The sequence below is a fragment of the Saccostrea echinata genome, unplaced genomic scaffold, assembly GCF_033153115.1.
Source record: "Saccostrea echinata isolate AGI-Se365-2 ecotype Australia unplaced genomic scaffold, CSIRO_AGI_Sech_v1 ptg000008l, whole genome shotgun sequence".
Taxonomy (NCBI): Eukaryota; Metazoa; Mollusca; class Bivalvia; order Ostreida; family Ostreidae; genus Saccostrea; species Saccostrea echinata.
In genome coordinates this window covers 319,354-346,569 of record NW_026889757.1, presented here as the reverse complement: position 1 = coordinate 346,569, position 27,216 = coordinate 319,354, and the positions used below count along the sequence as shown (strand labels likewise).

The window sequence follows — 27,216 nt, the reverse complement described above, 5'->3', positions numbered from 1 at the left end:
TCGCGTTTAAGTTTTTGGACCAGGTCCAAGTAACTGGAAGTCCTTGGGTGACCCAAGTGTTTTGTTGTGTTCATGTTGTTTTATTGGAAAAACTTTTGTATTCATCAGTGGTCAACTACAAAGAAATATAGAAACGTTCAACAGTGGTCAACTGCAAAGAAAATATAGAAACATTCAACAGTGGTCAACTGCAAAGAAAACGGAGGACCTTTCAACAGTGGTCAACTATATGAAAATGAGTTGAACTCTCCCTCATTTGCAAGGCAAAAAATCAACTAATGGTCAATTGACGGTCAATTGATCATCAACAATTAATTTCTCTGATTGAATTCTAATAGTCTTTTTTCGTAAAGGGGCCCTATATCAGCTATCAGAAGATTCACCAAGTTTCTTGACGTCAAGTAACGTGACAACCCTTTTCCTTTTCAAAGTTTTAAAATACCTTTGTTTCAGTTCTATAGACTTTCCATATCTTTTTCCTACTTAAAAAAAGTGTATTACTTAGCAAGACATGTTACTTTTTTTTATCATTGTGGCTCAGTTTTACTTTTTTTTATGAATGCTGTTATCAATAGGAAATTTACATATTCCTTGACTTTTTGACTTCAATGATAACAAATGGAGGAAGCATAATCAGCGCCGTCAGCGATACAACATCTTGAAACTGGAATGTTTGGCCCTTATCTAATATTATTCAAATCTAACCGTGTTATTCGTCATTTTTTCTAAATACCTAACTTCAGAGTGAACTGAAAGTAGAAGAAACAGAAACAGGACAATGTCAGTTGGATAATGTCAAAGATAACAGTATCGTTCTGAGTATCAGCGAGATCTCGTACACATTAAGGTAGTCCGATCCTCAGGTTCTGAAAATCAGCTTTTAAGTAATTGAAAATGCTCACAAAAAGTCTCCGATTTCACAGAGTAACATGAATTTATCCATGGTGTTTCTTCAAAGTTCATCATTATATTTAATCATATTATATAAGGAAAATTATCAAATCTCAAATATATTTTCAGGAAATGTGGGGTAAAACCACCAGCTATGCATTTTCTAATTGAAAATTGATCAACAATTATATTTTAGGATAAAAAAAATATAGGTATCCAGGCATTTGGGAAAAATTGCATCTTTTTTATGCTTATACAGCACAGGCACTTGTTTCGGTAATAAATTTTTAACCCATAGTATAATAATAGTATGGGTTAAAAATTTATTACCGAAACAAGTGCCTGTGTTATACAGTATTTTACTTGTTCTATTTACTTCAATTGTTATTACATAGTGTAAAAAGCTTGTGCTATCATTGCTAGACATCACAGATCACGTCTAATTTCATATCAAGCATTGGTATCTAATGCTAGATGAAAGGAAATTCGATTTCTCTAAAAATGATTTTTTTTTTCTTTTAAGGGGTACAAATGTCAACTTTTTACAAGACCGTTTCTAAGACTTCAAAAAACTTTGAATCATATTGAGATGCATAAATGAAAACTGATGCACGAAAAGATCTCAATTTCAAGCTTCATTTTGAGACTTTTTAAATAAAATAATAAATTTAAGAGTTATCCCTCCTGGCTGAGGATCGGATATCCTTAAGAAAACAGAAATTTGAAAACTTAATATTTTTTTTGGTTTTTTTGTTTTGTTTTGTTTTTTGTTTTTTGTTTGTTTGTTTGTTTGTTTGTTTGTTTTTTTTTTTTTGCTCTACTGGTCAGGGACCACTCTTGCTCGTGCATTGGTAAGTATTTATATTTGAAATTCATTTCATACGAAAACTTTTGAACTCCAAGGGAGTCTACGTTTTTTATACCTCCCTAAATACATTTGGTAGTCATATACTTGAAGAACAAAAAAAATCTATATTGCGAATTCGCTATGTATATTTTAACGAATTCGTTATACGGATATAACGAATAACAGATGTTCGCAGGTCCCTAGTACTTCGCTATAACAAAGCTCTACTGTACTGATTATTCAAAGGTCTCCACCACTAAAATCTGTTACGACAGACTATGGGTAATTTCAGGACTACTATCTCTCTCAGCAGAGAGCGTCCCCCTTTTAAGATACATAATTCGATTTATCGGTTTTTGATTTCGACAAACGATGTTGGTCCAATTTCAAAATGTAGACTATATATACTAACTAAAGAAACATAACTCTGTGTATCAGCTTTTGATTTTGTCAAACGGTGCAGTCTGACTAAAGCCAGTCCCTACTATTTCACTTCGTTCGTGAAATAGTAGGGGCTGGCTTTAGTCAGACTGTCAAACGGTGTTGCCATGGTTACTAAAAAAGACATTTCTTTGCAATTCTTTCTAAACACCATTCTTCCTACAGTTTTGATCCATTTTCAATAAGACTTGGTACACAATGGTCTTCAATAAGTTAGGTAATTCTATTTAACGGTTTTTGATTTCGACAAACGGTTCATTGATTGTTTGTATGTTGTTTAGCGTCACATTCGAGATTTTCTTTCACTCATCTTTAAAAAAAAATGTTTGCTTGCCCTCTCCCGACTAAGGATAAAACATTTGGTAAATAAATAGTGTGGATTTTTTTTTAAATTCAGAAACTCTTGTGAATGTTAAGTTAAAATATTTATTAATGGGATGAGAAAACTTTGAAATGATTTTTAAAAAAAAAAAAAAACTGTTTCCTAGAGGTTGAATATTTTTTTTGAGTCGGTCCGTTTTAGTCAGTCGATCGGGAGAGGGCAAACAAACAATTTCTTAAAGATGGCCTAGAGGTGACACCTTATGCCGGTGAAGGGCTACATGTATACTCGGCACTCAGGTCCATTGAGCAGTGAGGACTCTTTTTCGTGCTAATGCCTATTGTGATAAGGGACCTCGATTTTTAAGGTCTCACCCGAAAGACCCGTAACTTTCACTTCTAATCACAAACGCCTGAAGTGTGGATCGATACCCCCCCCCCCCACACACACACACACTTTAATTTAAAAAAATGTAAATGCTTATAATTTCTCAAAAATGTATAATTTCCCCGTCAATAACATCCATATGCATAGAAGGACATAGATGTCCTTCTATGCAAGAAGACTGTACAGTACTTTTTCTTATATTCAGAGAATGGCCTTGTATACGGTATAATAAAAATACACAAGGTAAGAAACAAAATTTGTAAACAAACGGGGAGGGGGGTTCCATATTTCCAAGGTAATAAAAGTGTTACCTATCAAAATTTTGCAAGTACTCTGTCAGGGAGATGTTCTTCTACTAGTCTCTTTAATCTAAACCCCATCATTAGTGTTTTATATGCTGTAATCGGACGATTTATTAATCGGATACATAAAATTTTCTCCACTGACTGCTTTGAAAGAGGTTTTGGAGTTCGCAGATCTGTTTCGCTTTATCTGATTGGTTAACAATTTTTCAATTGTAATATTGGTGTACGTCAAGGAGAAAAGATATCGCCTCTCATGTTTACTATAATGATTAAGAAGAATTCCTCACCTGCAAAAATGTACAAGGACTTTCATTTAATTCAGATATCCCATGTACTATAGGAAATCAGGTCTTACACATGTACTTCATCTGAAGTTATTTATTTTGTTCTATGCAGACGATACAGTTTATATGTCTGAGTCTGCAGAAAGTTTGCAGCATGCTCTTAATGAGTTCCATGCCTACTGTATGCAATGGAAATTGAATGCTAATGTAGTTAAAACAAAAATGCTAATTTTTTCAAAAGGTTCATCTGTTAAAAATCTATTTTACTATATAATAATTCCGTTATTGAAATTGTGAAGGAATTTAAATACCTAGGTATGTTACTTTCCAGGTCAGGATCGTTTTGTAAGACTAAAAAATATTTATGTGAGCAAGCCCAGAAAGCTATGTATGGTATTATACGAAAAATTAGACGTGTAATTTACCAGTAGATTGTCAGCTTGGTTTGTTTGATAAGGTTGTTATACCAGTACGTTTGTATGGATGTGAGATATGGGGCTTTGAAAATCTTGAAATAATTGAACGTGTTCATCTAAAATTTTTGAAATAGGACTACAATTTAAATCTGAAAAGTAGTACCCCAAGCTATATGGTTTATGGAGAAACAGGCTGCTTCCCTTTGTATGTAACAGTGTATTTAAGAATAATATCCTTATTGGGCAAAATTACTGGTAAATCCTGAAAATAAGATTGTATGTGTTTTATATAAATACTTATTTGAGCAATTTCGTAGAAGAAGTCATAAGAACCCTTGGATTTCATGTATTAAGAATATTCTTGATCTTTGTGGCCACTTAAACGTATGGATCCGGAATGAACAAGCTTTTGTAAATATTAAATGGTTAAAATTTATAATAATGAACAACGTCTTAAAGATCAGTACATGCAGAAATGGCAAAGCGATATACGCGATTCGTCCAAAGGTCAGATATGGTATTTTCAAAACAGAATTTGGATATGTAAAATATTTGAATATACTACCTAAATTTTTTTTTATCAAATTCAGAACAACAAATCATCGTCTCCCAGTTGAGAATGGGAGATGGTGTGAGATTCCCCAAAATGTTAGACTTTGTCATTTGTGTAAAAAGGGACAAATAGACGAGTATCACTATATTCTAGAATGTCAATTTTTTCAGAATTTCGGAAAAAGTATCTTCCTAAAAATATTGTTATGGACCAAATTTTTACAAATTCTCAGATTTGTCAAATGCTGACTCCAGTGTATTAAACTGTTGCAATTACATATCTAAGTACCGGTATATGAACAAGTCTGTCTCCCATAATTACTTATGTTTATTTAACTTGTATTTTTCCCGCATTTGATGTGTATATTGTATATAATGTCTTTGTTTGTATATATTGTGTATAGAACCCATGTGCCATTAAGTGGTTTGAGTGAATAAATTAAACTTGAACTTGTCTGTCAACATAAGTGTTGCAATGGTTATAAAAAATTGAGATTTCTTCTCATTTCTTTCAAAACACTACTCCTCCTACAGTTTTGGTCCAACTTCAGTAAGCTTGGTACACAGACTCTACTTATATACATAATTCTGTTCATCGATCGGTCTTTGATTTCGACAAATGGTGTTGCTATGGTTACTAAATTAGAAAGTTCTCTGAAATTCTTTCAAAGCGCTACTCTTTCTACAGTTCTGGTCCAATTTCAATACGACTTGGCACACTAGTACACTATACTCTGGTCCAAAAAAGTGCATGTAACAATTGTGTATTTTTGATTATTTTTAAATATTTTTTCCCTTGAGGTGAATAGCCACCAGGCCTATGATATTATGCTTTCCAATACCCGTTACAATGTTTGAAGTCCGTTATGTACCAACATTTGGTTGATACTTTTAATGTACAATATTACTTGCGCAAACCTATAAATTCATTATATACAAATACAGATTGTAGAATTAGGCTTTCTGCTCATAATTAAAGGATATCTGCTTCTCAGCAGGAACTGATGACTCTTAAAATAATTATTTAATCAAAAAAGTCTCAAAATGAAGCTTGAAATTGAAATCTTTTTGTGCAACAATTTTCATTTCATTCATCTCAATATGATTCAAGGTTCTTTGAAGTCTTAGAAACGGTCTTGTAAAATATTGACATTTGTACCCAATAAAAGTACAAAAATAAATACATTTTTTAAGAAATCAAATTTCCTTTAATCTAACTTTGGTTACAAATATTTTAGCATTATATGAAATTAGAAGTGATCTGTAATGTCTTGCGATGATAGCACAAGCTTTGTGCACTATGTATATTATATAACAATTACAGTAAATAGAAGAACAAAAGTACCGTAAAAAAAAATGCAATTCTCTCCAAATGTCTGGATAACAAAAGTATTTTTAATTCTAAAATATATTTGTGGAGCAATTTTCAATTAGAAAAGTTAAATGCATTGCAGGTGCTTTTATTTGCATTTCTTGAAAATATATTTGAGATTTGATAATTTTCCCTATATATATAATATGATTAACTATAATGGTGAACTTTGAAGAAATACCATGGGTAAATACACATTACTTTGAGAATTCAGAGACATTTTTGTGAGCATTTTCGATTACTTACCTCCTGATTATAGAACCTGAGGACCGGATTATGGAGGGTAATCGTGTTCAAAAATCCAGACGTGTAAATTCACAATTTGTTAGCTTGAAAATTGTATACCTGTATCTCTACAATTGTGATTTGTTGATACTCTTAATTCGAACATTGTACCGTGTAACTCTTGACGTTTCGGATTTACCTTAAGGGCTTAATTAAATGTTGAAACCGCGGGTAGATATATATGTTAATGAGATTAAGAAGAAGTACTTTTCGAATTGTTACTCCATCTGAGCTTGTTCCAAAGCTGTCAGTTTACGAGATAGATCTACATATATCATTCTTTTATAATAATTCCATGCATGACAGTGACGTACATGTAGCATCGTTTTTGAAAGTGGTGGGGGGGGGGGGGGGCAACCCAAGGAAACATTTTCAACTTACCTGAAAAAACTTGACAAGCAAAAAAAAAAAAAAAAAAAAAAAAAATTGTGCAAACTCGAAAATCCTATTTCGGGGGGGGGGGGGAGGGGGGGGAGGTTCCAACTTCTTCTAGTACCATTTTTTTACTCAAATACTACATTCCCCTTACATTACCCTTATTCCCTTATTTGACAACACTGCAAGCCAAAGTGTGGGGGGGGGGGGGGCAACCGGACTTTCAATGAATATTTCCTATAGAAAAACTTATGTCTGGAAATAAGCTGATAAGTGGGGGGGGGGGGGGAAGGCCCCCCTGATACTACGTGCCTGCATGATGCATTTCTTTATTTTGCACGTATACATAAGCAACAGTTAGCGTTTTCCGGGACTTTGATTCCTTAACTGAGGTTTTGTGTGTTATAGAGCGAACATTATTTCCTGCTTTTTTAACAAGCTACGAAACCTTGAGAAGTGATTAAACGGTGATAGAAAAAAAATTGTCACATGACTAACTCACATATTCTTGAAAACTGAAGAAGATGTCGAATGCATACCCACCTTTTAGACTTGGAAAACCTCGTTATGACCAGGTTAGTCAACTGTCTTTGCTTAAAAATAAAAGTAAAATAGATTTATTTTGGCGATTATTAAACGAAATACCGTGCTCATGCATCAGTCACGTTCGCAGTTAGAAACGTGCAGCAAGGTTTTGGTTAACTTTTGAAACCTTAGGGGCCATGTGGGCTCCTAACTTTTCAAATTTTATGTGCCCACAATGTGATCAACGGGCCCACATTATATGTAAATTAAAAATAAGAACACAAAAACCCTAAATTTTTCTAACTTTTTTTTATTCGTAGTATCTGTATGTTCGCAGTATATGGATGTTTGTCACTTTTTCTCTTTTCTAAAAACTTCGATCCAATAATATGTTCATTACATTTTGTAGTATTTATAAACCTTAACTTATACAGCTGAAGTGTCTATGGATTAACAAGGGGGCATATTAAATAATAAATTACAACCTGTGATTAAGTTTGATCCCGATCTTTTATTGTGTGCATTTGACACGGTAATTCAAATTCTATCTGTGAATAACTAGTCGAATGGCATGTGTGACAACCATAGCCAATTGTTACAATATTTCCATTAGAACAATCTCAAACATTTGCCCTCATATCATCAGATTAAATGGAGATTTAACCGCTTCGATAAATCGCCATTTTGGGTCTCAGTCACATACATGTTTGAGTAATATGCTTGACGCAGCACAAATAATCTAAGTTAGTAGAGTGTTTTCTTAAAAACTGAAAGTACATAAAATAAAACTGAAATGTGATTATTCCAGTAAAACATTGTTCGCCATGTGGGTGACCAGATTTTTAATATCTAGTCACCCACTGCAAATTTTACTCGCATTTGCGAGTGGGCGAGTGGTTATCCACAACCCTGTGCAGTTATATCCTTTCTGAATAACAACAGCCTTTTTTAAAAATTTCAGTTTATAAATACAAATTTTTCAAATTTTTACATGTAATCTCTCAAAGTTGAGGGTCCTCCCAAACTTTTGTTTTTTTAACATTTAACTTTCATGTATTTTGACTCCCCTTTGCCAAATCTGTTCTGCTATATATAAAACAAAGAAAACAAGGATGATTAATGAAACAATTATATATATTAATCTGACCTCGTTGACACAATAAAACAAATTAATACTTTTTTTTCTCGAAAATAAAAAAAAAAATTATAGTTCTTTACTTGTAACAAGAGGCCATAGGGCCAACATCGCTCACCTGAGCACACTGGCTAGCAGATGTCAGTTCAGTATTGAAAAGTTTTAAGGGGAGGGGAGGGGGCAAACTTAGAGTTATACTATCTCAGGATGCTTCTATATCAATATTACTAATCATGGCTTTGCTGTTCTTAAACAAAAGAAGTTTAAAGATTTTTTTCTATGTATTCCTATGTAAAACTCTGATTGCTCATTGTGGCCCACCCTACCCACAGTAAATTTGAACAAATTTGAATCTACACTACCTGAGGATGCTTCTATAATAATATGACTAATCATGGCTTTGCTGTTCTCGAGCAAAAGATTTTTTTCAAGATGATTCCTATATATTCTTTTGCAAAACTTTGACCCTCTGTTGTGCTTCCAACCCCTGGGGGGTCAAAATTTGAACAAACTTGTTTCTACAATATCTAAGGTTGCTTCTGTATAAATATGACTAATAATGGCTTAGTTGTCCTTGCAAAGAAAATTTCAAAGATATTTCCTATGTAATGGTATGATCATGTTCTTACGAAGGTTTTCCTTTTACTCTGTCTGAGTTATTAATGGGAATGATTATAAAGACAGCTCTGTCTGAGGGTATATCACACAGTACTTAAATTTTCTCTTATCTAGAGATGGGGACTGGGTAAGGTACTACTTGCACCATGTTTCTCCCCTAGGTTCCAATTGATAGATAAGAACCAGTTGTCTTAATCTTCTTCAGATTAACTACACCCAGAGCAAAACATCAATTCCCTAGAATACTTGCCACTGGTGTTTATAACTTTAAATTTATACTTTTTTTTGCTCTTACCCTTAAAGTTTTCTATCCTCTATCCTTTAATGTCCATCACATACATAATACTCAGATATTAATTCAAAGCATATTACAGTAGAAAAGGATTTACCAAGAGAAAGTTTCAAAAATGTAACTAACAAAGCAGTAAGTACTTAACAAAGATTGCATTGAAGTCTGTGGAGCAATTTTTTAAAAATAAAAATTCAAATAATAATATCAATAAATACTCTAGTGGAAAAATGCACTAAAAACAATAGAAACAGAATGACAAATAAATCAATTTTTTTAACCGATAAGTTTCTTAAAATTGATTTTTATTATTAATTTAAAACAGAGGGAGATAATGCTTGCCAAATTCCAAGGTCATGAATCAAGACACATCCCAACCTTAATAAATGGGAATTATGTCTAAATATACTGAGTATTCAACACCTATCATCTGTTATGTATTCAATTTTGTTGAATCTTTTACAATTAGGATTGAATGCCTTAACTTCTTTATTACTTACTCATCATCATACTTCTACAGCTGCCTTCTAAATGCCTGACTTTCCCAAAGCTTTGCGTTATATATCCTTAGGCTAGTCCATTCCTGTTCTCAGTTTCTGTCACATTTTTTGCTCTTCCCATATAAATGTGTAGCTGTGGTTAAAAATGATCTGTTGACTCTCTGTCCCCTAAACATAGTGTTCAACAAATCCATCACTGCTTTTCTTTCTTGCTGTTTAGAGATGAATCTACTCTTTGAAGGAAGTGCATTTGCTTCTTGTTTACCTCAGTATTGACTCAGTAACATACACTGAATTCTGCATTGGAGATCACTCTCAGTGACTGTTTTATAAGTGAAAATTCCTATGTACTAAACCTTTTTTGTCTGGAAAAATGTGCTTTGTCAATGTCCTTAACACACTGACATATTGTTACTATATGTGACCATTCAAAATGATAATTTTGATGAATATATTATGTAGAGTCCCACAAAATTCATTGAAATTATAGGATTCATGGTAAATTTAAACACGTTACAGTTTGATTGTGACTACTAATTGCCCAGATGATATATCACAGTATTCAAAGATAATGCAGTACAAATGTAGTATGAGTTTGAGGTTCACACAGGTTAACTCACCATTTCTAACATACAAAATACACAAAAGTATACTGATGAATGCAAAACTTATATAAATGTGGTGCAAATATAATATACAATCTAATACATAATGATAAAGAATGCAATTGCTTTGGTCATGATTTACCTATACAGGTGTCTGTGGTTAAATGTAGATTACAATTGTGCCCCATTATTAGCAGACCTATTTTTGTATTCATATGAAGCAGAATTTATTCAAAAAACTTCTACATAAAAGGAAGGTCTCTTGCTGTGGCCTTCAATTCAACATTCGGAAATATCAATGTTTTATCAATTAATAATATTTATTTTCATTCCTGTGATGATTCGATATATCCCTTAATTTGAACTCAAAATAAAAGACACCACAGAGTCTGATAAGTCTAGCTGCTTCATATTTGGATATTTTACAAGAAAAGGATTTTAATGGTAACTTAACAACAAAACTTTATGATAAATGTGATGACTTCAACTTTTTTATCATCAACTTCCCTTATTTATGTAGCAATATACATGTACCATTATCACCTGCATGTGGAATTAATGTCTCCAAGTTGATTCAATACACAAAAGCATGCTCTATGTACAAACAATTTCTAAAATGAGACAAGCTATTGACAAATGAGTTGATGATACAAGGATATCAAGAGTCTTATTTAAAGTCAACATTTCGCAATTTCGATGGTCAATACAATGACCTTATCAGCAAAAACAATCTATCATTAAGTCAAATGTTGACTGACATATTTTATACAATTGTTAGGCCACTATTTTCAAACTGAATTGTCTATGGATTTTTCCATTTTGCCTGACCATGACAAGGAGCACACGGCAGGTGTGACCAGTAGACAGGGGATGCTCACTCCTCCATGGCACCTGATCCCACCTCTGATGTTTTTAGAGGTCTATGTTTGCTCTGCTTCCAATTTGTGTTGTTTAAATGGACATTTGAGCTTGAATATTGTTTATTATTGTCACTTCATTCCTACACATTCCTCTTTATTGTAAAGGAGTATGATAGGTGCTGGATTTCCTCAGATTCTAAATTTTCCTGTCCATAGAATTTTCTGAGATATAAGTTAATGTGTAAATGATGAACTTGTGAAATTGCAATATTTCAAATTTATATTTTGATAATTTGATTAATAATTACTATTTCAGTCGACATTTGATGGCAGATTGCGACATTTTTTTGATGTCATAGATCCTAGAACTCTATTTACTTCAAAGGTCAGTAGCTTTGTAGAAAAGTCTGCATTTTAATACCAGGTACCTCCAATTCTTGTAATTTTTTGCTTATTTTTTTTTTTTTTAGCTCTAATGGTCAGATATATATTTATATATATTTGTATGCTAAATATATAAAACAAAATACTAATTTAGGAAGAGTTATTGTTTTACCCTAAACTCAGCCATTTCATTTTGGTTATAATCTTCAGTTCTGGCTCCAGGGCCATAAAACTTAGATGAGCTTACTTTTGGTCTCAATCTCACTTTTCCACTATTAATTCCTTATGTAAAAGTGAGACTGCTATCAAAATTGAGTGTGTCTAAGTTTTTTGGCCCTGGAGGCTGGAGTTAATGGTGTTGAAGATTTAAGTCTGACTCAGCTACCCTAAACAAGCATACATGATAGTGAATGTATGGCAGGCTGAATACTACATATATCTACTTTGTGCATGTAATTTTATTATCTGCTCAAAGAAAAATAAAGAATACAATTAGTACATGTATTTATATAGGTTTTATTTATCTTGTCTGAGAAGTGAATATTGGGATGATCTGTTGTTTAAGTGATATGTGTTTCAGATTGAGACTGACTTTATTATTTTATAAGTTAGCATTTACTTAGATTACAAAGGACACTAATGTGTTTGTACTTCATCAACATTAATGCACTCGCACATATCAAAAATTATATACATGTATAATTAATGTTTTGAATGAATTTTTTTATTCACAGAAAGTGATGAAAAATTACATTTTTTTATATTCTTTTTTTTCCATAGGAAGAATTACAGAAAAGTATTAAACTCTTAGATGATTTTGCAAAGGACAAATTGCCCCCAAATGTTACAGACAAAGAGTTATGGGAAGCTCAAAAAATAAAACAGGTAGAAGTATATATTGTGGGTGTCAATTTCTATGGAACTGTTCCATGTTTGTTGGAATATTTGTAGGATAGTGGATTTATACATGATTTACATGTATCTTGTACAGCTCTAGTCATAAAAACATCATTGCAAAGAATAAATAACATGAGTGACATACAACACCAATTTTAAAAAAAATTATTTATTAATTTTTAAAGAAAAAAAAAATCATGCCAATTATTTAAAATTTTTATGATGATATTCATGTACATGTAAATATTTTTAATATCTTACAGGCAATAATACACCCAGACACAGGAGAAAAAATATTTATGCCCTTCCGAATGTCAGGTAACTAATCATTATTTTGAAGAAGGCATTTTAAAAATATTGTTAGATTTGTTTTGAATTTTGAAGTAAGAAGCCATTCCAAGATTTTCCATGTTTGGCATGCCCCTCTGTTTTAGACCTATTTATAAAAAAAACAGTAAAATATTGATCCTTTGTTTGGAAAATTTTGATGTCATTTCTTTCTATAAATTTGAGAATCTGATCAAAACTGTAAAATTAACTTTTACTTCATATCTTTATATATATAGTTTAAATTGAGCTCAAAACTAAAAAAAATATGAAACCATTAAAATCTGCAAGTATTATCAGGGGTGCCTTCAACAGTGTAGATGCTACAAAGCATTCTACATAAAGCTACGTTCTTGAACGAAGAGCTAGCCTAGCTGCTACGTAGGGAGAGCTAGCATAAATTAATGCTAAGTACCAAATCCAAGATGGCCTACTTAGTTACAACTTTGCAGCACATATGATTTTAAGTAAATGGGGAATTATTTTGTACATCTTAGCATATTAAATGTATATTTACATATATATTTTCGCTTGAAATAAACTTTTTTGCTCCAAAAATAAGTTTATACTGATATATTCATATTCAAAATTTAACACTTAGTGGCTAGGTTAGCTGTGCGTTCAATAGAGATAGATATCTACAGCCTCGCTGCTAGGTTAGCCACTACGATCTTGAACGCAGCCCAGAAATGCATATAATTTAAGGATATCCTATCCTCAGCTATGAACGATAACTCTTAAAATTATCAATTTATTTAAAACGTCTATAAATGAAGATTGAAATTGAAATCTTTTCATGCAACAATTTTCATGTTATCAATGTCAATATGACTCAAGGTTCTTTAAAGTCTTAGAAATGGTCTTGTACAAAATTGACATTTGTACCCCATAAAAGTACAAAAATAAATACATTTTTTGAGAAATTGAATTTCCTTTAATCTTGCCTCAGAAATCCAATGCTGATTAGCATGATATGAAATAAGGAGTGATCTGTGATGTCTTGCAATGAAAGCACAAGCTTTTTACATTATATTATTATATAACAATTGAAGTAAAAAGAACGAAAATACCATACAAGTATGAACACATTCTCCAAAAGCCTGGATACCTATAGTTTATTGTCCTAAAATATATTTATTGACCAATTTTCAATTTGAAAATGCATAGCTGGTGACTTTATTCATGTTTCCTTAAAATATATTTGAGATTTGATAATTTTCTCTGTATAATATGATTATAACTATAATGATGATCGAACTCTGAAGAAATACCATCGGTAAATACATATTACTGAATTCAGAGACATTTTTGTCAGTATTTTCAAATAATTTAATTTTGTTTGTATTCTAGCCTGTGATTGGTTAATATCCAAAAGGAACACAAATTATTTCTGTATAACCTGGTTTGGTATGGAACCCCCCCCCCCCCCCAGCTGAATCATCTGTATCCATACAATCCTCTCATTTGCAGTCCTGGGGATTCATGGAAAATTCCAGATTTAATAAATGTACCTTTAACTTCAAACAATAATTCGATCTTATCACATGTAAACAGACAACATGGCTGCTAGGCCTATGTATCAGTTTTTACCTCCCCTTGCTTCCCATCACTTCTGTTACTAAGGTTGTATTATAGAGTGGCAAATTTGAACTAATAAAAATCAACAAAATTTTACACCCATAATTATTTAATGAATTTAAAATTAAATTATAAGGAATGACTCTAATTCTTGGCCAGATTATTTGAGTATAACCTGGTTTGGGTCAGTTTATCCGCTTCGTGGATAATAAAGTGTAAACTGACCCAAACCAGGTTATACTCCAATAATTTGGCCAAGAATTATAGTCATTCCTAAATTACCAAACTGCTGATTTTTGGAACCTGAGGATCAGACAAACTTAAAAGTGCATAAAATCTACATTAATAAGAGAGATGAATGAAAAATATTCTATACACTGTATTTTGAAAACTGTTCCATAATATATTTCATTTTTAAGGATTTTGTAAGCACTAGTTCACATGCATCAGGAATTTAAATCTGCATGGTCTACTTTAAATCTAACATGACCTTACATAGAAAACCACAACAAATTGTCTGATTAAAATATATATATATATATATATTTATATATTATTGTGTATTTCAGGATTTGTGCCTTTTGGATCTCCTGTTGTAAGTTATTTTTTAAAATGAGTTTAAATTGATTTTCAAATTTTATATATTGAGATTTGTTTTACATAATTTTATCTTCATTTGCTTAAAATGTTTTATTAACAGGTTGTTGGACTGTTATTACCAAATCAAACTATTGCCAGCACCATATTTTGGCAGTGGATAAATCAAAGCCATAATGCATGTGTAAACTACGCCAACAGAAATGCTACCTCAGTAAGTAACCTATCAACAATTAAATTAATTATTTTTATCCACTCATATTTGCAGAATTGTTTTATATACACTGTATATATTTGTTTATGTATGCAAATTTTCATCACCATACAAACATGAAATAAACATGTCAGATTTATTTCATATAGTCTTATTGTGTAACTTTTTAATGTACGTTTCATTTAAATTGTGAAAAATAACTTATTCCGACTCTGGTCTGATCATAATATATATGTATGCTTTGCATATTAGTGTCAAAAATATCTGTTGCAGATGTATGTCTATCACAAGTGGTATGGGTCTCTTTGTATAGTGTTTTGCTTGTTCCTCTTTTTTCTTTAACCAACCAAGAAAACCAATGTCATAAACTTAGATTACCTTTTTAACAGTTCCTGTATTTCTGTACATATGTACAAAATGCAAAGCATGATTTATTGTGTGTAGTATCACCAACTCATATGGGTGAATTTTGAAAAAAAAATTACTGGACTCATATTTATCAACCTGCACTAAAAATACAGGCAATGTGAATAAATTGCTATGACTCAGCATATGTGTTTTGATATTGTCTTTAAAAAATGCCAAATTTCTCATTGATATCTCAAGTAAAAAAAAAGTTCTGCCCAAATATTATGCTAAAATGACATTTTGAAAATTTAATATTTTATAAAGATCTGTGAAATTAACAGTAATGGTTAATGTGGAAAATAAAGACTTTCATGATAATATTCAATATACTGAGCTGTAGCAACTTTTGTTTGACGAAGTTGTGGTCATGACTGATGCTGACAAAAATGTTATACCATGTAAGGAGTGCTACAGGAAAAATGTAGTGTTGCAGAAAAACATTGATTATAAAAATCTCTATGACAATTAAGTTGAAAAAGAATTTTTTAAAACATAAAACAATAAATGATATACCACTTAAAAGTTGAAAATGTTATATGAATCACAAGCAGTATTAATGAGAATCAAGTATCTGAGCATACCCAATAATGTCAAGTGTGCAACATTTGATGTTTTGCTCTCCAACATGGAAAAACTTTTATCAGTATATGATTCTCTGATTTTTATTTTGGAAAATAAAGATACAAAGAACATTTTTACCAAATAGATTTATCAATTACAGGGTCTGTCTGTGTCCAGGCTTTTTGATATCATTGACAGCTGCTTTTTCAATAAAAATGGAACTCGTAAATATACTTACCTTGTCATTGGTCATTTGCAAAATTATTTTGTTAAAAAACATTCTGATTACACAAGTACTCTGAAGTTGACATTAAAAAGATGCTTGAGTTTCTGATTGACAATATCTATGTGGTTTTTGGAGACCAGGTCTTCCAACAATCTATTGGAATTTCTATGGGTACCAATTGCGCCCCGTTATTATCAGACCTTTTTTTGTATTCATATGAAGCAGAATTTGTCCAAAAACTTGTATGTGAAAAGAAGAAATCACTTGCTGTGGCGTTCAACTCGACATTTAGATATATCGACGACGTATTGTCAATTAACAATGGCTATTTCCATTCTTATGTCTATACGATATATCCTGGTGAACTTGAGATAAAAGATACGACAGAGTCCGACACATCTGTTTCATATTTGGATATTTTACTTGAAAAAGACGTTAATGGTAATCTAACAACCAAGCTTTATTATAAACGTGATGACTTTAACTTTTCAATCGTCAACTTCCCTTACTTATGCAGCAATACACCTTCATCACCTGCATACGGGGTATATATCTCTTAGTTGATTCGATACGCAAGCGCATGCTCTACGTATGTACAATTTCTAAAACGAGGTAAATTATTGACAAATAAGTTGATGAAACAAGAATATCAGCTGTCTCGTCTAAAGTCATCATTTCGTAAGTTCTATGGTCGATACAATGACCATGTCAGCAAATACAATTTATCATTGAGTCAAATGCTGACTGACGTTTTTCATACCAATTGTTAGGCCATTATTTACACGCTGAATTGTCGACGGATTTTCCCTTATTTCCCAATCATGACAAGGAGCACACGGCGGGTGTGACCGATCGGCAGGGGATGCTCACTCCTCCATGGCACCTGATCTCACCTCTGATGTTTGGAGGTCCGTGTTTGCTCTGCTCCTATTTTGTATTGTATAATGGACTTTTGAGCTTGAATACTGTTCGTTATCTCCATATATTTCATCCATATTTCTATGGTCAGAAGTGCAACACATTTTTTTCAAAGATCAAAGTTGAATGATGAAAAGCTATTATTCATACTACTCGTAATAAGTATTCTTTGATCAATAATGATCTATTTGGATAAGTTGGTTCTACGTTATTGACAGTTTTATGATCAAAATCTGTCTCTTTCAATTTTATCAGTCCAGATGTAATTTTACTTTTAATTTTTTTATGACTGTAAAAAAATAAACCCACACTGAAATTTTTTTTTATAAAATTCAAGTAATTCCACCACAGCTTCATTTAAACAACAGAACACTTCCTGATGTAATTTATGCTTCTCAATTCTACTTTAAAGACTCACTTGCTCTTGGTCAGGAGTGCAATGAAAATGAAAGAATTATTGCTTATCAATTATGAATAAAAATATAAAGAAAAAAATTATGAGTAGAATGTTTCTGGCTGACCGCGATTGCTTACAAGGTGTCATATAAAGTAAAATGTCCTATAAAATATAATTTTATCTTCTAAATATATTTTTGGCTAGGTTTTTCTCTTCTTCTTTTTTTTTTACATTAATTGGGTATACTCTAAGATATATAGCAAAGTTTAAATACTTTTATGTGTTTTAACCATGAAGTTTTGGACTGTACAATTTGCACAATTTTGTTACAACTTGATATTGCCAACACTTTATGAATTTTGTGTTCTATAGGCTTAATTTTGAATTTTGAAGTAGCTTTTGGGATATTTATTGTATCACATTTCTTTCAAATTAAAAGTTTTCAAACCAGGGTTAAAACAATGTAAAATAACAATAAAAAAAATTCTTTTACATATACAAGAGAAATGATCAAGTTTTAGATCTAATCACTTATATCCCTGACACAATTTTGAAGGATTATTTTTATTTTGACTGTGTATTTTAGAAATTAAATCTTTTAGGATATAGTAATTATATTTTTTTTAATTTTTCAATTAAAGTTCTACTAATAAAAGTTCTGCAACTCTTTTATGCATTTGTCTATTATATTGCAAATTCAGAAATATTAACTAGAACGTATGTACAGTATGATCCTTTAAATGAAAAAAATGTGTTATGGTAAGTTAAATTTTTCAAAAAAATTCAAATTTGCCAGTCACTATTTTTTAATTCACACATACATAAATGCATTAAACTATTGAATATCAATATCAATTGAATCAATTTTAGCAGCGGTCGCTCCGTGATCGGAAGGTAATGTGTTCGAATCACGGCCGCGACTGACCTGAGTCGATAAAAAATAGGCAGTAACTGTTCCTTTGCCAAGCGCTCTGTACTTTGAAGTGAAAGTTGCTGGTCCTTCGGATGAGACCTTAAAAACTGAGGCCCCGTATCATGGTAGGCGTTGGCACAATAAAGAGCCTTCACTGCTCACTGGCCCTGAGTGCGAGTAAAGGTCTAAATTTGAAGCCCTTCGCCGGTATATGGTGACTTCTTTGTATGGGTGAAAAATTCTCGAACGTGAAATAAAACAACAATCAATCAATTTTTAGCTTACCTGAGCTAAAAACTGAAGTGGGCTTTTCTGATCACTCATCCTGTGTCCAGCTGTTTAGATGTCTGTCCAACTGTGAAATTTTTGGTGACTTTTTTTACTTTTTCTTGAAACACATTGGGCAAATTTTAACCAAAGTTGGCTCAAAGCAATTTTGAGTAAAGGAGTTTCTAAATTATTCAAATGAAGGACCAAGTCCTCTTTGGGGGGAAAATAATAATAATTAAAAAAATAGGTTGGTGACGTTAAAAAATCTCGTCAAAATCCACTGATTCAGAATAATTGAAACATAAGTGGAAAATTCCTGAGGTAGTGTAGATTCGAAATTGTTCAAATTAAGGCCTATGGGGTAGTGTGGGGTCAAAATAGGGGGTCAAGTTTTACATTGTAATGAATAGGAAAAACTCTTTAAAAATCTTCTCAACAACTGATGAAACTGAAATATAAGCCTCATGACACTGTGTCAAGTCTATTGGTCAAATCATCCCCCCCCCGGGGGGTAGGTAGGAGATATAAGAGGGGATCAAGAGTTTTACATTGGAATGTTGAAATAGGAAAATTCTTTCAAAGTCTTTTGAAGAACCAATAGAGTTGAACTAAAGGAATGAAACTTAAGTGAAAGCTTCCTTATATAAACTGAGTATAAGATTCTAAATTGTTCAAAATAATGCCCACTCCCCCAATGATATGGTAGGGCCAGAATAGGGGATCAAAGTTTTACTTTGGAGTATAGTGAAACAAATCTTTGAAAATCTTTTCAAGTACAACTAGACCAAAAAAAAATTATGCAAAAGCTTCTTGACATAATATAAATTCTTAATTGTTCAAAGATAGGGCGGGTTCATGTTAGGGGATCAACGTAATTAATATTCTTAATTGTTCAAATAATGACCCAGAAGATAAGTTGGTGTCACAAGACAAAATAACAAAGACCTTATCAAGAACCACAACGGAACCATTAATTTTCAAACTTATTAGAGTTAGGTTGAGGCCATAATATGGAATCACCATTTTTCTTGGGAATACAAAGGAGAAAAAACTTTTTATTATCTAATGAGTTACTCAGGTAAGCGGTGTGGCCCATGGGTCTCTTGTTAAAATCGGCATGTCTAGATATAGCAGGATTTTCAATTTCAAAATGTTATTTCTTAGTAAAGAGGAATGTAGGCCAGCATGTGCATTTTAAAATACATAATATACAGCCGTAGATGTACCACGATTGATGTCGTAGATGTATAATCACTTCATTTAAAGTCTCCTCGATTTTTTGTCTTGGAGAATTTTGCCAGCATTATGTATCCGGTTGAAGCCCTTATGTTACATTGGGTTTTATAATGTCACAAGTTGTAAAATCAAGATATCATTACATTTTGTAAGAAAAATGAAATAAAGACAGCCTCAATGACGAACACATTAACCAAGTCCATTCTCTTCCAGCCTACACCAATGAGTCGGTTTCTTCTAGGATACGCAGGGGCAGTAACCACGGCTGTGTCAATCGCTGTTAGTATTACATGTACACCTAAAGCTTGTATGACTTGTGCTAAAAAAATTAATTATACTTTTAAACGATATTCAAACATTTAAGATCGTTGTTTTCAGAAATTACTCTATTTTTAAGAACATCTTTATTTCAAAATTTCAAGTGAAAAAAAGTATTAACAGAACTGAATTTTCTTCACGAAAATGTTTATTTTTTATTTTCCAGGTAGGTTTGAATGTATTGATTCAGAAGGCAAATAGATTTAACCCAGCTACAAAACTTCTGATTCAGAAATTTGTACCTTTTCCAGCAGTAGGTATGTAAATCTATGTACCACAGTTACATACGAAAATTTGAACGAATTTTTAAAGATCGTATATTTCTGATATTTTTTTTTTAAAAATGAACTTTTCTTATGAACCCACAAGCTTGCGCTAGCACCTGCAATTTACTGTTGATGAGGAACTCTGAGCTGTCTACGGGCATACAAGTAGAAGATCATAATGGAAACGTAATTGGAAAGTCCAAAATAGCTGCTGAAAAGGTAACTCATTCTTTCTTGATTCCTGAAAGAAAACACACCTGGTAGGTTTTATGTGGATTTTAATCATGGGTATTTTTCTTATCTAAGGCATTAATGGAGACAGCAATTACTCGAATGTTCCTTCCTGCCCCAATACTTGTGATACCTCCTATCATTATGTCTGTGCTTGAAAAGTAAGTTTACAAATCATGTTAATATCTCTACAAATGTAAATGCATTTGTTGATTATTCTATGTATTTGTGATTTATGTTGAATTCCCCCTTGTTTGGTGAAAATGAAGAAAACATTAGCATTGGAGAAATGAAATACAGTTTTATGCATTGGTTAGGAGTTGCCCCTCTTTGACTGTTGTGGATCTTTTAATATGAAGAGTACACGTATAAAAGAGTTTTCTTGTTTTACAGGACGACGTTATTCAAAAAATATCCTCGTATTAACTTGCCAGTCCATGCTGCAGTTGTGACCATTTGTTTTGGTCTTGCTCTTCCTGTTGCTATAGCAATTTTCCCTCAGTATTCTAAGGTACAGTTGGTTTGGCTTAGTTCCATAAGTCAGGGAAAGTGGGGATATCATCATGTTTTAAATTTATTTGGAGACAAAAGTAAATTTACAACATAATGCAAAATTTACAACATAATAGTAAAAGTATTCCTTCAACATAAGTGTATATAGTTTTGGGGGATAGTTTCATTCCCAACCAGTTAAAATATAAATCCTGTTCACTCAAATTTGCATTGAAGTATACTATCAGTTTTACCTCGGATTACAAAGCAAGTTGATTTTTTGTAGATACAATGCTAATTTTCTTTCTTGACTAACTACAAAATGTATATTATGTTAACCAGTGATGAGGAATTGAATAGATTTACATTAGAATCATGCTCCAAGTTCTGCATTTGGCCTTCATATATTGCACGTTTGTTGTGGTGTAACACAGGTTGTGAAAGTTTGCTCATGAGATGTGATGTTTGTACTCACCCAAACTTGCATAAATTGTGTTATTAAGATCTTGCACGTGACCTTGATTAAAAAAAAATTATCAAAATTTTGAATTTTGCTGGAATTTACGCTGAATACCACAATCGGAATTGTCTTCTTTTACATGTACGTCGCTCTGTATAGAATTAATGTACATGTAATATGTAATACAATATGTGTGCGATCGATATCTTATAACTTCTTGTACTAAAATGCTCATCCATTTCTTGAAAGTAGGAAACCTTATAGAAAAAAAGTTTTATGTTTCAATCTCTGATTAAAGCTCAAAACGTATTCAAAAGTTTTTTTTTTCTACTGTTAAAATGAAATATTTCATAATAGAAACATTTTAAATAAGTAAGTATAAAGTTTGAATGAAAAGACTTACGTTTCCGACTTGTATAAACATGGCTTTGCAATATTTGAATATAAGTAGTCATAAATTTGATTTTAATGCTAGCCTACTTGGGTGATTCACTGCAGGTTACTTGCCTTACAAAAAATTAAATAATAAATCATTTGATAAAATAAAATTTCCGGGAAAGAGAAACATTGTGAAAATTATCTTCGGAATGCAGAGAGAACTATTCTTGGAAAATTATTCATTAATCTTTAGACAAATTGTGGATTATTGTCTAGATAAGATAAAAACAAGAATTTGAAGATTGATGACAAAAATAACAACATGAGATGATAACATATATGGTTGACTTTAAGCCTGTAGAGATACTAAATTTAACCTACATAAAATTGACAGCTAAATAGCTTATCAGGCTGTTAACTATGTTTTCACAAGTGCAAGAGACAAACATTTACGAAGAAACATGTGTATTTTCATCAGATAAAGACAAGATCATTTCACTTTTGATTAAGAAAGACAAACTTCTGACACCTTTGAAGGAGCCAATTTACTCGCTGAAACTATAACTGTCTCTTCCAATCGGTATAATGAGGCCTACCGTTGGGCGATGGATAAACAATTAGCAATATTGCTGGGTCGTCCCTCGTAAAACTCCGTGCCCGACTGTAGATAGGGTTCGTCTTATCATACGCTTCAGTTGAAACACCAAGACGGTCAACATCTGCTGGAACCAATCGCCCCCCTAAGAAGTGATTATGATTTATTAAGCGTTTTGTAATTGGCAAATTAGCTAGAGCTTGATGTGTGTCAAAGATTGGATGAAGCAGAAGAAATATGAAAGGAATACAATTGTCTCGGTTTGAACTCTATTATTGTTCGTCGTCTGTCGCCCCGTTCCATGGCGATTGTAAATCATTGTTTTCTTGAGATGCTCGTTAGTTGTTGCTTTTGGCAGAATGATTCTCAATTTGGACCGAGGTACAGAGACGAATAAGCAAAAACCCGGCGTAATGTGGTGTACTTCTACCACTAATTGTTATTTATCCTCCGTGGTTTGCACGTGATGAACGTGTAATTGGTCTGAAGTTCTAGGACGCTTAATTGTTGGGTGGAGAGATCTAATTAATGGGTCTTTGTACACGATATATATACTTTTGCAATTAATTAGAGAGACAAAATTATTCAATTAAGAACAATGTATTGTCATATGATTTCGTTTTTGTTTGGTATTTGGTGATTATTGATGTTATTTGTTGATATAACATGCAAGTAATTTGGAAAGTTTGGAAAGAAACTTCTTTACTGCAATATGCCACGATTCTGCCCAATACGTCTGATTACAGTTTATCATCTATAAAGAAAGAGCATGAATCTAAAGTTTCAAATTTTGTCATCAAACTACTCAGACGAAATTCTACGAAACATCTCAGTCATCGAATGAATGATAATTATACAGTTTCTAAAACATTGTAGTATTAATTTGCAATAAATTGACAGATTTCTCATGCCACAAATGAATTCTAGATTTCTACCAGTAGCTTGGAACCAGAGATCCAAAAGCTGACGAATGAGACAACATTAATATATAACAAAGGTCTCTAGGCTTGATGACAGGACCAGTCACCGTAACAGTTTCTCGGATATTCCTAACTTCTGCAATTTGATATCAACTTATTTGATATAGTACGTGTAATATGAATATTTTAATGTATATTGGAATAAAAAGTATATATTTAATTGGATGAAATATATTTGTATTATATATATTTTTATATGTTATGTAAACGTGTTTTGACGCAATTATTACAGATTTATTTATTAAATGTGCATATGGTATGTACATATTGTTTTTGTAGTTGTTGTTTTTGTAAGCAGGTTATACAATTGCTAAATTCTTTTTTCAACACAAGAAATTACACTTTTATATACAATAAAACTACAATAAAACTTGGTCTCGAGATACATGTATTCCTTGAGAGCCAGGGCTCAGTTTTACTAAAGAACTTAGGACTAAGACCAAAATATAATTTTGCGAATAACTTTTTTCTCTATAATAATTGAAAATCAGAGTAATTTTTTTCAAATAATTTTGAAAGATATATTTTCAACAGACATATTAATTTTGCAAGACTTTACAATCTAATTAAGTTTTTGTCTTAGTCTTAAGTTCTTTTGTAAAACGAGTCCCGCTACTTGATGAGCGATGTTCTTTATGAAAAATACTTCTGTTTACAATCATCATACACTGTTTCTTCTATTCAAGGATATATGTGACAGCATATTAACTATTAAACTGTGAGTATAAAATTGATGCCCAAAGCACAAAGAGAAATCTGTCTTTAAAAATGTACAATTAATTCTCAAAAATTGATATTGCGAAATAATTTCCACTATTGTTACCAAACTGTGTATATGGTAGGCGGGGAATTATAATTTTATTTCATAGTATATGGTAGAATTCTTTAGAACTGTCTTCTTAGCAGTTTATTTTAATGCAAAACATGTTATACATGTCTAAAGGATGCAATTTAAATGAACTTGTCAATATTAGTATTTCGACAGGGAAAAATAGCAAGTATTCAAGTGTATTTTCGATCTTGACAAAAATTATGCTGGTGTTGTAACTTGTAAAATTTAAAAACTTCAGATCTTGGGGGGGGGGGGGGGGTTAATGAATTAAAATGCAGTATGGTTAACCTAGTTGTCATTTATGGAAGTAAAGCAATGTGAGCATAAGGACAGTATCCTTTATTGAAAAAAAAACTTAGACATGAGTAGATTAAAAACAGGTTTCATGCTATTCGTCCACCCTTTATTTTAAAGGGTGTTCGAGTGGATATTGGTGATGTTTAGATAATGAATATTAATGAATTCTTTGATTTCTGATATGTTCGTGTTTATTAGTGAGAACTTTCTTGTGAACTTAATTTGTAAACGAAACTCAACCTTTACCTTATATTTTACTTGTATCACATCAAAATAACCAAAATTGCAGACCAACTCACTTTCATAGTTTTCTGTAGAGTATTATTTCAAGTTTGGTGTTAAACTATTTCTGGGGTTATGTGAGGAAACAGCTTCCCTACAAAAAGATCAATGCTTTTTTTTCTAAGGGCAATTTGTCAAGTAACTAGTCATGACACTTACAATTGTTGTATGACAGAGCTACAATCACTAGTACTAGCGAAGTGTATCTATATTTTCAATTAAAAACGTAAAGATATTTAAAAAGGGGGCTTGTCATTAGAATAAAAAATACTCTTTTGTAGGGACACGTAAAAGATCGTTTACTTAAGGTTTGAAGACAGATGAAAACCCGAGAAATCAGCCCTTATCGGAGAGGATCGGGTACTGGTAGAGATAAGAAACACACCAGTCAAGTCACGTAAAAAAAAAAAAAAACTACAGGGTTTGCCACCAATTTCATTTAAAACATTTTCATTGAATACCTCTCTTGTGTGATTGAATTTCAATTTAGAATAATCAACACTGAATTATTTGCAGAGTTAAAAGATTCACGCAAGATTCGTTGAAATATTGAAATGTTAATTTGGCAATTAAAATAATTTTGTCCGTTAACGTGCCAGAATATCACACACGATGCGCCAAACCAACGAATTATCTTAAAAACATATCATTATCAAATCATTTTCTTGTGAAATAATATGTACTAAATGCTTTGAGTTATAGGTTTGCTGTGAAAAACCAACGCATTATTTCAAAATCATTTCTTTCTGAAATCTACAATTATAAAATCATTTTCTTTTGAAATAATATTACAGATACCAAATGCTTTAAGTTATAGATTCGCATACACACACACACACACACACAAACCAAAAAAAAAAACAACAACAAACAAACAAACAAACAAAAACCAAAAAAAAAAAAAAAAAAAAACGAATACTGCTTTAAGGTTAAAGGATACGTTCCTCAAAAATGTATGATTTTTCCCAAGAATTGATGCTTGAAGTATTCCTACTTAAACAAGTTTCCTAAAAAAAAAAAGAAAAATTAAGGTACGTTACCAGGTATTTGTGCACGATACCAGAGGATGGTGTTTCCCATGTATTCCTCTTGGAAATCACTTGGATTGCTTATTTGACAGTTTTTGATATATCTATTTTTTCCGTTTTAGTTTATTGGCAACACCATCATACATTGGAATATAGTCATGAATACAACAACAACAACAAAATAAACAACATACATAAAACTCCCAGTGAGCATATTATGTTGGAGTTTTTCTTTTCTAATATCAAAGCATGCACTTTTTCAGAAAGTTACGTACCTTTTTAGCAATTTGTAGAACATTTTGGAAATAGCTTAGAAATCACAAGACAATAATGATTAGAAATATTTTTGTTATAGATTTTTTACAAAGAGATATAAAAACAGATAATCGAGGAACGTGTCGTTATACCTTAAAAAGATCAGTTGTTATTTTTTGAACATTAATATGATTTCATATTCATAGGGAAAAGTGCCACATATGATCTTTGTGTACCATACGACTCTCACATGACTTCATGTGAGATTCATACGTATAAACATGTATATATTTTCAAATGAGAATCATAAAAGAATGCCTGAGAACATCCAGTCAAGAAGAAAATATTAGCAATGCATTTTCTGCTCTATCGCATTCCAAAAATTAATACATATCATGTTATGTATATTAAATTTGATTAAAGTCAAAACTTGCAATAAAACAAACCATAAAAGAATATGTTAATATAGTTTTTTGACCACTTCACTGCAATGAGTTTCATCTTTACCTGTGAGATATGGTAGTGACAGTGTTTTCTTAGATTTCCTTTTATTAGATACGATTTATATGGTTTACATCAAGTTCATTATCATATATTTTCTATTCCTCTTCATATGCAATAACAAAGTACATGTATTGTGGCGTATAGTACAAGGTGACAATCAAAGATATAAAAAAGCACTTTATTTGAAAAAGACAACAAAATTAAATTTTACGTCATTTTTACTTCTTACATTAAGTGTTTTTTCCCCATAAGATTTAAGTGACAATCCTGGTAATTTTACGCATTCAACAGATAATCCCTCTTTTTCGATCCTCTCAAAAGATAGGCTGAAGAGTTTGTCTTACACTGGAAAAAGGGTCAGCG

The 27,216-nt window shown here is 31.8% G+C and overlaps 1 protein-coding gene across 1 annotated transcript; it reads left to right on the top strand.

The window, feature by feature from the left end:
- Window positions 1–6,922: 6,922 nt before the first annotated feature.
- LOC133181190 (sideroflexin-5-like) lies at window positions 6,923–23,923 on the top strand. The gene is made up of 12 exons (XM_061315727.1): window positions 6,923–7,052; window positions 11,326–11,394; window positions 12,174–12,278; window positions 12,554–12,608; window positions 14,765–14,790; window positions 14,896–15,006; window positions 20,149–20,214; window positions 20,420–20,510; window positions 20,623–20,738; window positions 20,826–20,911; window positions 21,144–21,261; window positions 23,603–23,923. The coding sequence occupies exons 1-12, from the start codon at window positions 7,002–7,004 to the stop codon at window positions 23,678–23,680; spliced, it is 972 nt and encodes a 323-aa protein (XP_061171711.1). The 5' UTR covers window positions 6,923–7,001; the 3' UTR covers window positions 23,681–23,923.
- Window positions 23,924–27,216: the final 3,293 nt, after the last annotated feature.